Source organism: Eptesicus fuscus, chromosome 12 (assembly GCF_027574615.1).
Source record: "Eptesicus fuscus isolate TK198812 chromosome 12, DD_ASM_mEF_20220401, whole genome shotgun sequence".
Classification (NCBI taxonomy): domain Eukaryota; kingdom Metazoa; phylum Chordata; class Mammalia; order Chiroptera; family Vespertilionidae; genus Eptesicus; species Eptesicus fuscus.
In genome coordinates, this window is record NC_072484.1 from 5,723,488 (window position 1) to 5,736,682 (window position 13,195).

At 54.9% G+C, this 13,195-nt stretch overlaps 1 protein-coding gene across 1 annotated transcript; it reads right to left on the reverse strand.

Annotated features, from left to right (window-relative positions):
* Window positions 1–11,550: 11,550 nt before the first annotated feature.
* Window positions 11,551–13,195, reverse strand: LOC103285910 (protein FAM209). The gene is made up of 2 exons (XM_008141325.3): window positions 12,868–13,195; window positions 11,551–11,981 (listed from the first exon to the last, which is right to left on the reverse strand). The coding sequence occupies exons 1-2, from the start codon at window positions 13,114–13,116 to the stop codon at window positions 11,718–11,720; spliced, it is 513 nt and encodes a 170-aa protein (XP_008139547.1). The 5' UTR covers window positions 13,117–13,195; the 3' UTR covers window positions 11,551–11,717.

Here is a 13,195-nt window from a genome sequence, read left to right on the forward strand (position 1 = left end):
CAGACGGTGGAATGACCAGTTGCTATGACACTGGTCACCTGGGGGCAGACACTCAATGCAGGAGCTGCCCCTGGTGGTCAGTGTGCTCCCACAGGGGGAGCACCGCTCAGCCAGAAGCCGGGCTCATGGTTGGCAAGTGCAGTGGCGGTGGAGGGAGCCTCTCCCACCTCTGTGGCAGCATTAAGGACCCCTTGGAGGATGTCCACATGCCAGCTTAGGCTCCCGGAGTGGGCCTAAGCTGGCAGGCAGACATCCCCTGAGGGGTCCTGGACTGCAAGAGGGCGCAGGCTGGGCTGAGGGACGCCCTGCCCCCAGGGCATGAATGTCAGTGCACCAGGCCTCTGGTAATGTTATAAAGGTTCATTCAGTTTGTAGTATATGTCAGCCTCCATTCCTTTTTGTGGCTGAATAATATTCCAATGTGTGGATATACCGCTTTTATCCATCTGTCAGGGGATGGACATGGGGGCTGTTTCCACTTTGTGCTATTATGAACATTCACGTGCAAGTTTTGTGTGGACACATTTCATTTTTTGTGGGTAAACACCTAGGAGTGGAATATGGTGACTGTATGTTCAACATTCTGAGGGAATGCCGGAACCTTTTTCAAAAGCAACTGCGTAATTTCACAGTCCCACTAGCGATGTGTGGGGGTCCCAATGTCCCCACATCCTCACCAACACCTGCTGTTGTCTGTCCTTATGGTTCCAGCCATGCTAGTGAGGATGAGCAGGTCTCGGGGCTTAGATTTGCGTTTCCCTGTTGGCTAATGACGTTGAGCATCTTTCACACGCTATTGGCCATCTGTGTGTCTGCTCTGAAGTGTCTCCTTAAGTCCTTTGCCCATCTTTAATTGGGTTACTTGTCTTGGTATTGTTGAGCTGTAAGTTTCTGTATGTTCTTTATATGTTCTTGGTGTGGGCCTCTTTGGGTTCCTCTTGTTTGGGAACTCTCTGCACTTCTTGGACTTGTAAGTCTGTTTCTTTCACCAGGTAGGGGAAATTTTCAGTCATTATTTCTTTTTTAATATATTTTTATTGATTTCGGCGAGGAAGGCGAAAGGAGAGAGAGATAGAACATCAATGATGAGAGACAATCATTGATTGGCTGCCTCCAGCAGGCCCCACACTGGAGACTGAGCCCACAACCTGGGCAGATGCCCTGACCAGGAACTAAACCATGACCTCTGGTTCATAGGTCAATAATGCTCAACCACTGAGCCACGCCTGTCATTATTTATTCATATAGGTTTTCTTCTTTTATATTTAAATTTTTTTTAATATTCTTTATTGTTGAAAGTATTACATATGTCCCCCTTTTTCCCATTGACCTCCTCCAGCCTCCCACCCCCAGGCCTTCAGCACCCTATTGTCTGTGTCCATGGGTCATGTATATACGCACATAAGGTCTCCTGGCACCCCCATAAGGAGAATGTTGGTATGCTTAAAATTGTCCCAGAGGCTCCTTACATCATCTTTATATTTTTGGATTCTTTTTTCTTTTTGCTCTTTTGCTTCCTCATATTCCAACTCGTTGATTTGATTCTCAGAATCCTCTCCTCTACTGTTGAATCCCAGTCTCAATGTGCTTTCTTCTTTACTTCTCTAGCTGTAGGACTTCCATTTCAACCAGCTTTCAGGCGGTTCTGAGTGATGGTTGTTCTGTATTTTAGTTGTAATTTTGATGTGTTTGTGGGAGGTGGTGCGTACTGGCATTGACCTACGCCGCCATGTTGGTTCCCACCATGCCGAGTATTTTTTAAGGCTGAGTAATATTCCACTGCATGTGAAGAGCACATTTTGTGTATCTAGTCACCCATCTGTGGGCAGCTGGACTGCTTCTACTTCTTGGCTGTTGTGAGTCATGCCAGGTATAAACACATCTCTTTGAGACCTTGTTTTTAACTCTCTTGGGTCTATACCCAAATGTGGCGTTGTTGGGACTAACAGTAATTCTGTTTTTAAGTTTTTGAGGAAGCACCATACCTCTTCATAGTGGCTGCACCATTTTGCATTCCCACTGAGTCTACCAGGTCCCAATTTCTCCACATCCCCGCCCACACTTGGTATTTTCTGTTTTTGTGAGAGTAGTCTCTTGTGGGCGTGAGAGGGTATCTCAGGGCAGTCCAGGTTTGCATCGACTCCCACCGCATGCTCATGGAGTGATGCCTGCTGGGTATGCGCTGAACGATGAGCAGATAAGTGGCCCAATGGAGGAAGAATGAATGAGTCAGTGGGAGATGGTGTTTCTGGAAAAACAAGGTCAGGTGAGGTGGCTGCTGATGGCACTGGTCCAAGTGAGAGTCCAAACTCCAGAACAGTCTGCCTGGGTCTGGAACCACACACAGGCCCGGGAGTGCACTGACCCACAAGTTTGCCCACCAAGGCAGGGCTGCTTCCTAAGAGTGCCAGGAGTGGACTCGGGGTGCGGGGGGGGGGGGGGGGGGGGAGCCTCCCGGTCAGCAGAGCCCTCACTCTGGAGGGTGAGCAAGGGAGGGGCTGGCGTGGTGAGCACAGCCTTGAAGGAGGGGGTGAAGGAGGTGTGGAGAGGGAGAGGGGTTCGAGGTGATAATGGAGCTGGCTATGGTGGGAGACACAGCCTTGCCCTCAGGAAGCTGAGTCTTTCATTTGCTGCCTCCCAAATCTCACTCCCATTCCCCCACCTCTGTGCATGGCCCAGGTCACACCTTCGGGCAGGTCACCGCTGGGCTGTGCCTGGCTGCCTGTGATGGCTCCGAGAGCCCGAGGAGGATCCTGTCCTCCGCCCCAGTCCTCCCATCCCCACGGCCCTTCTTTCTCATCCAATTTCCTTTTTTATAGGTTTTCAAAATGGAGCTACATCTAATTTAAAAACAATTTTTATTGATTTTTTTAAAGAGATAAAGGAGAGGGAGAGAGAGAGAGAGAGAGAGAGAGAAACATCGATGTGAGAAACATTGACGTTTGCCTTCTGCACACACCAGGACCAGGAACCGAACCTACAACCTGTGCACGTGCCCTGACCAGGAATCAAACTGTGACCTTTTGGTGAATTAACAACTGAGCCACACCAGCCAGGGCGCATCTAATTTCTTTATGTCCAGAGTAACATGTTGGACTGTCACTCACTCTGAGGAAGGCCGCAGCACTGTGAAAGGGAAATTCTTAAGAGGGCAGAATCAGGACTCTTATTCAACATAAAATGATTATGTGTCGAAGATTCTTTTACTTCAGCTGACTCCTTATTTTTCTTAAGGGCCCCTGAAGCAAAATCTTTTTAAAAAAACTCATTGTTCTTTGTGATGAGCTGTGCCTGCCACCTAGTGGCAATTCCTGGTAACTGCAAGCCACACCTTTTACGATAGATGTATCTAGCCATCTCTCCAACACATTGGTTTAAAGATCTGTTTTGGTTCCCTGGTGAGAATGCAAATTGGTGTAGCCCTTTGAAGTATGGCAATACCTAACAAAAGCACACGTGCACGTACCTTTCTACATAGGAATCCCACCACTAGGCATCTGCCCTGAGAATAACACTGACAACACAAAAATTCTTATGCACAAGGTTATATCCGTTACTAGAGGCCAGGTGCACGAATTTGTGCATGGAGGGTTGGGGGAGGGGGGAAGAGGGACTGCGGGATGTAGGCCCCCAGCTCTGAGGAGGGAGCCGGCCCTCCCAGCCCAGGGCCCGAAGGCCCCAGTGGGGTCGGGAGAGGAGGCAGTGGTTGCCGGGCCAGACACAGAAGGAACGGACACTGGACACCGATGCTGCCCCACCACCGTGTGCTTCTCCCCCTCCCCCCTCCTCCTTCCCTTGCCACTGCACTGCCACCTTGGTGGGCAGGCGGCTCCGGGAAAGGGAGAGGAAGAGGCAGTTCCCCACCGCCCCCACTCCTCCTTCCCTCACCGCCGGCCCCCAGGGAAGGGAGAGGATGGGAGTGAGACAAACCCTTGTGTCGAGGGCTGACTTTCAATAGATGGCAGTGACCCCAACCCAGAAGCAGGTGGTCTACAAGTGGTTTAGCACCGGGGGCCGTGGGGGCTGGCCAGCCAGGGGGGAGGGTCCACAGGCGGTTGGCTGGCCATGGGAGGTTGGCTGTGGGAGCTTCTGTGTTGAGCGTCTGCCCCCTGGTGGTCAGTGCTCGTCATAGTGACTGGTGGACAGGTCATTCTGATCGTTCTGGTTGTTCCGTTGTTTGGTCCTAACGGTGGCTTAGGCTTTTATGTATATGGATGTGTCATTTCAAACCATTGGAAACGACCTGAATGTCTGCACAGAAGAGAGTCCATCCACCCAGTGGAGTCTCTGTGGCCAGAAGAAAGAAAGACCTTCAGGGAGGATGAAACAGAAGGCTCGAGGGGCAGAGGTGGGAGGAGGCGGGGACGAGAAAAGAGTGCTTTGGGGGTGTCTTTCTCTACATGTTTGACTCTCAGAACCATCGTGGTATTGCACACACCTTCACATACGCACAAAGCAAAGTGACAGTGGAAACCGACCAGGATGTGAGCGTGGCGGGGGCGAAACTGAACAGAAACACTAACAAACGGGCCTAACGCTTGATGGGGGACTCGCTAACCACACTGAAAGGCATGGGCAAGAGGCACGCTGGAAGACGGTTCTCGCGGGATGCCGCAAGCTGACCTCCAAGGCCCTGTCCTAAACGTAGTGAGCGATGTGCTCCCTGTGGGTTGGGGTTCGCAACAGGAAGCAGGTCGATAGAAAGCTTACCGTCACACCGTCACACCGTCACACCGTCACACCGAGGTGGGCTTCCGAGAGAGGAACACAAAGCCGGGTGGTGGGGGAGGGTGGCGAGGGTACCAGGGAGGGCTTCTCCGAGGAGGGACTTCTGAGCAAAGGCCAGAGGGACAGCACGGCGCCCAGCAGTGTGACAACTGGAGGAAAAACTACTCAAGGAGAGAGGCCACTTGCAAAGCCCCCGAGGCAGGAAAGGGCTTGGTGTGTTGTAGCTGGGAGCAGGCAGGACAAAGAGCTGGGGGGGGGGGGGGGGGGGGCGCAGGGCCTGGGGGCCAGGGCGAGGCTGGCTGTCACGCAGGGTCAGTGGGAAGGCAGCGGCTGAAGCCTAGGACAGTCGCCCACGTGGTGGTTTCCTGCAGTTACAGAAGCTCCTCGGTTTACAGTGTCTCCCGCACTGGGCTCTGCGGGAAATCTCACTGTGAAATGTTGGCACTAATCCAAAATGTACAAGAAATTACTGGGGGCTGTAGTTATGCAAGATGTGGCCCCTGGGGGAACAAGGGGAACTGGGGGGACTGGGGGAACTGGGGGAACTGGGGGAACCGGGGGAACCGGGGGAACTGGGGGAACTGGGGGAACTGGGGGGACTGGGGGAACGGGGGGAACTGGGGGGAACTGGGGGGAACTGGGGGGACTGGGGGGACTGGGGGAACTGGGGGAACTGGGGGGACTGGGGGAACTGGGGGAACAGGGGGAACTGGGGGAACTGGGGGAACTGGGGGGACTGGGGGAACTGGGGGAACAGGGGGAACTGGGGGAACTGGGGGAACAGGGGGAACTGGGGGATCTGGGGGAACTGGGGGAACTGGGGGAACAGGGGGAACTGGGGGAACTGGGGGGACTGGGGGGACTGGGGGAACAGGGGGAACTGGGGGAACTGGGGGAACTGGGGGGACTGGGGGAACTGGGGGAACAGGGGGAACTGGGAGAACTGGGAGAACTGGGGGAACTGGGGGAACAGGGGGAACTGGGGGAACTGGGGGAACTGGGTCACTGGGGGAAACTGGGGGATCTGGGGGAAACCGGGGGAACAGGGGGAACTGGGGGGACTGGGGGAACTGGGGAACACGGGGAAACGGGGGAACTGGGGGAACTGGGGGGACTGGGGGAACTGGGGGAACTGGGGGAACTGGGGGAAACTGGGGGAACTGGGGGAACTGGGAGAACTGGGGGAACTGGGGGAACTGGGGGAACTGGGGGAACCGGGGGAACTGGGGGAACTGGGGGGACTGGTGGAACTGGGGGAACTGGGGGAACCGGGGGAACTGGGGGAACTGGGGGAACTGGGGGAACTGGGGGGACTGGGGGAACTGGGGGGACTGGGGGGACTGGGGGAACTGGGGGAACTGGGGGAACAGGGGGAACTGGGGGAACTGGGAGAACTGGGGGAACTGGGGGAACTGGGGGGACTGGGGGAACTGGGGGAACTGGGGGAACTGGGGGAACCGGGGGAACAGGGGGAACTGGGGGAACTGGGGGATCTGGGGGACTGGGGGTACTGGGGGATATGGGGGCCTGGGGGAACTGGGGGATCTGGGGGGACTGGGGGAACTGGGGGAACTGGGGGGACTGGGGGAACTGGGGGGACTGGGGGAACTGGGGGATGTGGGGGAACAGGGGGAACTGGGGGATCTGGGGGAACCGGGGAAACCGGGGGAAACTGGGGGAACTGGGGGAACTGGGGGAACTGGGGGAACTGGGGGAACCGGGGAAACCAGGGGAACTAGGGGAACTGGGGGAACCGGGGGGACTGGGGGAAATGGGGGGACTGGGTGGAACTGGGGGAACTGGGGAGACTGGGGGGACTGGGGGTACTGGGGGAACTGGGGGGACTGGGGGAACAGGGGAAACTGGGGGAACTGGGGGAACTGGGGGGACTGGGTGGACTGGGCGAATTGGGGGAACAGGGGGAACTGGGCGAAACTGGGGGAACTTGGGGAACTGGGGGAACGGGGGGGACTGGGTGGACTGGGGGAACAGGGGGAACTGGGGGAAACAGGGGGAACTGTGGGGACTGGGGGAACAGGGGGAACTGGGGAAACTGGGGGAACTGGGGGAACTGGGGGAACTGGGGGGAACTGGGGGAACTGGGGGAACTGGGGGGACTGGGTAGACTGGATGGAACTGGGGGAAACCAGGGGAACCGGGGGACCTGGGGGAACTGGGGGGACTGGGGGAACTAGGGGGACTGGGGGGACTGGGGGAAACCGGGGAAACTGGGGGAACTGGGTGGAACTGGGGGAACAGGGGGAACTGGGTGGAACTGGGGGAAACCAGGGGAACCGGGGGAACTGGGGGAATTGGGGGACTGGGGGGACTGGGGGAAACCGGGGAAACTGGGGGAACTGGGGGACTGGGGGGACTGGGGGAACTGGGGGGACTGGGGGAAACCAGGGGAACCGGGGGAACCGGGGGACTGGGGGGACTGGGGGAACTGGGTGGAACTGGGGGAAACCAGGGGAACCGGGGGAAACTGGGGGAACTGGGTGGAACTGGGGGAAACCAGGGGAACCGGGGCGACTGGGTGGACTGGGGGGACTGGGGGAAACCAGGGGAACCAGGGGAAATGGGGGTCTGGGGGGACTGGGGGGACTGGGGGAAACCAGGGGAACTGGGGGAACTGGGGGACTGGGGGAACTGGGGGAACTGGGTGGAACTGGGGGAAACCAGGGGAACCAGGGGAAACTGGGGGAAACTGAGGGAAACCGGGGGAAACTGAGGGAACTGGGGGAAGGGTACAAGGCTCTCTCTGTAGTAGCCCCCTCACCCGTGGGCAATGTGACCCGAGACCCCGTGGATCTAGCCTGAGAGGAGCATGGATAGAGCCAAACCCTGTGCGTACTGTGCTTCTCCCGTCCGTACCGGCCTGTGGTGAAGTTTAATGTACAACCTGGGCTCAGGACTAACAATAACTAAGAAAATAGAGCCGTTACCACAATGCGCTGAGATGCGTCCTGTGAACTCTCTCTCTCTCTCTCTCTCTCTCTCTCTCTCGCTCTCTCTCTCTCTCTCTCTCTCTCTCTCTCTCGCTCTCTCTCTCTCTCTCTCTCTCTCTCTCTCTCTCTCTCTCTCTCTCTTGCAGCACCTACTGCCCTGGACTCACCCTGCTTCTTGGTGAGATGATAACGTGCCCACGTGGTGAGAGGCATTTGCGGGTTGAGGTGCGACAGCAAAACCAGCGCTGATGTCTTTGTCCTTCACAGTTTCAGGGCTGGGAGGCCCGTTCTGGCCGCGGACCTCAGCACCCTCAGCCTGCGCTGTCTTCTCCTCATCACGTCGAGAACTTCCACCTTCTCACTGAGAGCAGCTCTTCCCGGCCTCGGCCTCTCCGGGCGTCTTTGGGGGCGTAAGCAAGTAAAACAGGGGTGACGAACACGAGCCCCTCCAAGCCCCACGGGGGCCTGACACCCAGGGGCGGCCGCGGGCTGACGCGGGAGTGACTACAGCGTGGACACCGGACACAGGACCAGTCACGTGGACATCCGGAGACTTCATCACAGCTACTCAGAGCAGCCGCAACTTAAAACTCACGACTTGTTTATTTCTGGAATTTTCCATTCGGTATTTTTACATGGCTGCTGAAGGTCTAAAACCATGGGAAGCAGAACTGTACTGTGTTTGCAACTTTGCCTGACTATAATTATTTCAGAATAACAAGTGAAATGAATGACGTGGGCCAAATTACCATGGGAGGGGAGGCTTGGTCGCAGAGCCAACAGCATGGAGGCTCTGGTTTGAAGGAACCTGGCGCTCTTGAGTCAAGGCCGCCAGCCCTGTGGCCCCACCTCCTGGTCCGGAGGCCGGGATAGGGTGGGGGGAGGTGGGCACGGCCCGAGCCTGGGAACAGCGGTGGGCAGGTGTGTGTGTGTGTGTGTGTGTGTGTGTGTGTGTGTGTTGTGTTTTGGGGGTGGGGGGGTCCGCTTGCTGCACCGATTTCTATTGCTGTGCAATAAATGCCACAAACTTAGTGGCTGAACATGACACCCACTCACAGTCTCAGTTCCCTGGGTCAGGGGTGAATCCAGGGGTCAGCTGGGGCCGGGGCCCACCTTCTGGGGCCTCCTCCAGGCCACTGGTTTGGGCGGGTGCCTGGTTTTTCTAGATGTTGACTGGGGACCACTCTTAGGTCCCAGAGGTGGCCCTCACGTCCTTGCCCTGTGACCCTTCACCTCACGATGTGGCATCCGCTCCTTCCCGGCCACCAGGAGGGTGTCTTGGCCACGAGAGAGCCTCTTGGAAGGCACTGTCATCCCTGGAGTGGCCGTCCCGTCACAGGCACCGCGGCTGCCCGCACTCAGGGAGACAGACAAGGCGTGAGGCCCTCTGACAAGTTTGCCTCCCACCCTCACCGTCCTCCATGCTTCTTCGGTAGCGTCCCCATGAAGCCCCCATCCCCTTCGTCTTTCCAGCCGGGTCTGCCTTGGGTTTCCATCCTCAGGCCCTGCTGTCTCGCCCTGGTGTCGCCCCCCACTCCCCCCAGCAGAGCGTGGTGGAGGTGATGGAGAAGCAGGACTCCCGTGGCCCTACAGCGCGAGGAGCCTTCTGCCAGCTGCCTGGGCGAGCCCCTCGGACCCGTCCCGTGGCCACTGCAGTGACCGGCTGAGCCAGGAGCCGGGGGCATTCGAAGAAGCGTTTACGCTCTAACAGCAGAAGTGGGAGCCTAAGTCTCTCTCTCACGCATTTTTGTGTGAAAACATCGCGTGACACTGACTGGGCTGAGAGGCAGGATTTCCTAGGCGCAATGTGTCCTGCAGAGCGGGGTGTTAGGCTAGAGAGCATTGGGGTCACTCTGTTATTCCTCACCCGGGGCATTTCCCATTGATGTTTAGAGAGAGGGGAAGGGAGGGGGAGAGACAGAGAGAAACATGGATGTGAGAGAGACACATCAATTGGTTAACTCCCGCATGTGCCCTGAACAGGGCAGGGGATCAAGCCAGCAACTGAGGTATGAGCCCTTGTCCGGAATCGAACCCAGGACCCTTCAGTCCGTAGGCCGGTGCTTTTCCTGGTTGCGAACATAATACGTGAGGTCAGCATGTGCGAGGGGGTGGCAAGCTTCTCCTGTAAAGGGCTGGTTAGTAAATATTTTCAGCTCCTGGGTCACGCGGTTTGTGCAATAATTGAGTCCACCACTTAGCGCAAAAGCAGCCACGGGCGGTATGTGAATGGTGGGAGTGGTGTGTGCTAATGAGCATTTATGACCACTCAAATTTGCATTTCATGTCCTGAAGTATTATTCATCCTCTGATTCCCGCCCCCCCGCCCCCCAACCATTAAAAAATATAGGAACTACATTTACCTTGAGGGCCCTACAAAAGCAGCCAGCAGGCTGGCTTTGGCCTGTGAAGCATGCTTTTTTGGTGACCACTGGCTTTTAATTTTTATTAAAAATATTTTTATTGATTTCAGGGAGGAAGGGAGAGGGAGAGAGAGATAGGAACATCAATGATGAGAGAGAGTCATTGATCCTGCATACCCCACACTGGGGATGGAGCCTGCAACCCAGGCATGTGCCCTGACGGGAATCGAACCATGACCTCCTGGTTCACAGGTCGAAGCTTAACCACTGAACCACGCCAGCTGGGCATCACTGGCTTTTTAGATGGTCTCTATTCTAATCTAAAATCTGTCCCATGTTGAATTCACAGGCTAAAACCAAAGCATTTTTTGCTTATCTGAGTTTCTTCAGTGTCCTGTGAAAATAACTCAGAGTCTCATTCACTTGAAAACAGTAAGAACCCAGAATTAATCTCAGCTCCTTCCGTTCTCCCCTATCCTGTAAGTCGAGGTCAAGTGTTCAGGGACCACTTTTCAAAGATGAGTAACATTGACAAGAGGGAGCAGACAGGCAGCTTTCATTAGAGCCCTAACTCCTACACTCACGCGGGACAGATGCCGAAGATGTTGCTCCAACAGTGGGAATGAACTTTTTTTTGGCAAAATATATTTTTATTGATTATTAGAGAGGAAGGGAGATGGGGAGGGCGAAAAACACCTTCAAATGGCTGCCAACTAGGGACTGAACTCACAACCTGGCTATGTGCCCTGACCAGGAATGGGCCTGGCGACCTTTGGGTGCATGGGAGGACGCCCAGCCGAGCCACACCAGCCAGGGCGGACCTAACCTTCTGTAGCTGGAAGGAAGGTGGAAGGAAGGGAATTGCCCTGGGTCCTCAGCTGCTCCTCTAGCCCTGCACGGCTTGTCTGTGAACGGTCAGGGCGGCCTACAGAAGGGGCCATAAGCTAATTCAACAGCCGTATTAAGCAAGTGTACTTCCCATTGGCCATATTAACATGCCAAAACATCCATATTTCAATAGGTATAATAAAGAACATTCATAGCAAGTAATTGATGAAGGCCTGGTTAGTATGAATCAATTCTCTGTTTTCTTAATCCAATTGGACATATGTAACTGCTAATTGGTAGAAGGCAGTCAATGCATCATGAGTTGAAATGAATAAGACTTTTGGGTTAAGAAAATCAAGTGGTTCTAGAAACCATCATCCACCTCTCTCTCTCTCTCCTCTCTCTCTCTCTCTCTCTCACACTCACTCACACACACACACGCACACACACACCTAATTCAATAATTTTTTAAACCCATAATTAAAGTTGTCTTTTATAATGTAATCAATTACAAAGATAATCAGTTCCATCATTTGCACAAATAGCTAAATAAAGACAGCAAGCATGGAAATGAGATTAACATTCCAAATTTCCTAAACCTTGTCCTACAGGCCCTGGCCCCTTGGCCAAGTGTCTCACCACCACAACCCTAGAGGAAGCGAGAAAGGCAAAAAACCAAAACCTCAATGGCCACGGCCACGGCTACTGGTCTCACATTTATTTTTTCAGGTTTAACCAAAGAGGGGAAAAACATCTCAGATTTGAGATTTTTCTTCAGAACAGTTTTATTAGTTTGCATATGGCGTGTCTAACCTCGACTCTCCTGTCCTACTTGGACACACAAATCCATTCATTGGCACCCTTCTTCGCCCCATATTTCATAGATGGTAACATTGCTATGTGGGCCCACAGACCTCTCCAAGTTCTGAGCCTTGTGGTCGCTGGCAGTTACCACGGCGACTTTCAGATTCCGCACCTTGGACATGAGCTGCACGAGGTCCATCTCGAGTTGGTTTAAGGTGTGGATCGCGTAGTTTTTGCTGGGGGAAGCACACTGGTTCTTCTTCGGTGCAGCCCGAGCCGAAGAGCCTCGAGGGCCAGGAGGGGTCTTTTCCTGTCAACAAAGATGTGCGGGTGAACACCACGGTCGGCTTTGGGGACTTGGACACGGGTCCGGGAGAGGTGGGCTCACCTAAGAGGAGAAGGTTCTAGCGTCGCTCTAGTCCAGGGGCTGGCAAACTCTATTGCCCAAGGGCCAATCTGGCCCACCATCTGCTACTGTAAACCAAGTTGTATTGGAACACAGCCCTGCTCATTCACACACATACTGTCTAGGGCTGCTTTCAGACTCAGTGGCAGAGCTGAGTCACTCAGTGCAACGCTGAAAACATCTAGTGTCTGGGCCTCGACAGGGAGGCTTGCCAGCCCCCGCTGGTCGGTTTGGACACAGCCCAGGGAGGGGTGGGGTCTGTCGGGTAGAGAATAAGCTGCCATGTTCCATCTCTTTCCCCATCGTGGAGATGATTGCCGCTGCAGGCAGGGGCTGTCACCTTTTCACACCTCTATCCCTTTACGAAGGTCTGTCTCTACCTTTAATGGCGATAATGCTATCAACTGCATTTGACTCAGTAACTTGTAAGAAGTCAAACGCTAGGGAAATTAAACCTCGGGCAGCGAATCTGGCTCTGTGAAAAATTTCGACCCCAAACATGCCAAGTTCTTGAATCTGTCCTCATTGAACAAACTCATTGAACAGGCTGAATATCAAGCAAAGGTTTCCTTCACCCAGTAAACAGAAGGTGGTCTCCAATGTGGTCCCAGCCCCGGTGGGTCTGAGGCTCCATCAGGGAAGGATTGGCCAGCGTCTCCCAGGACCGAGGTGGCTACTTTGCATTAAAATCCCTTCTACTCGACCGTCCTGCCTGTACCACCTCCATGTCTTGGAGCCTGAGATTTCTGAGGTGGCGGCAACATGGGATAAAGAATGGAGCCGTCCTTACCTTACTCTTCTCACTATCTCTTCGAAACTTGAGGATTACATACAGCACAACAATAAAAAAGAACCAGAGCCACTTGCTGACGAGCCAGCCTGGGGCGTGCTCTGGCAGGTTCTGCCTAATCCGGAAGTGCCCTCCGCAGGGCACCTTCCCGGGGGGTTCTTTGACGTTCTCCCTCAGAGAAGAAAACATAAAGGCGTAGCCGCAAGACAGGCACACGGGCAGGAACAAGGTCCATCTCAGGGTCCGCATGGTGAGCAGAGGTGGGGGAGGAGGCTGCTCATGGTGGGTCTGTCTGCCCTCGCACCCGGACTCTGAGTGATGGGCTGAG

Bases quoted from the DNA above. Each gene is read 5' to 3' on its own strand.
- LOC103285910 (XM_008141325.3), bottom strand. From the start codon at position 13,116: ATGCGGACCCTGAGATGGACCTTGTTCCTGCCCGTGTGCCTGTCTTGC. The intron at 11,982-12,867 runs GTAAGGACGGCT...CTTTGTTGACAG, and splicing joins GAGATAGTGAGAAGAGTAAG to GAAAAGACCCCTCCTGGCCC.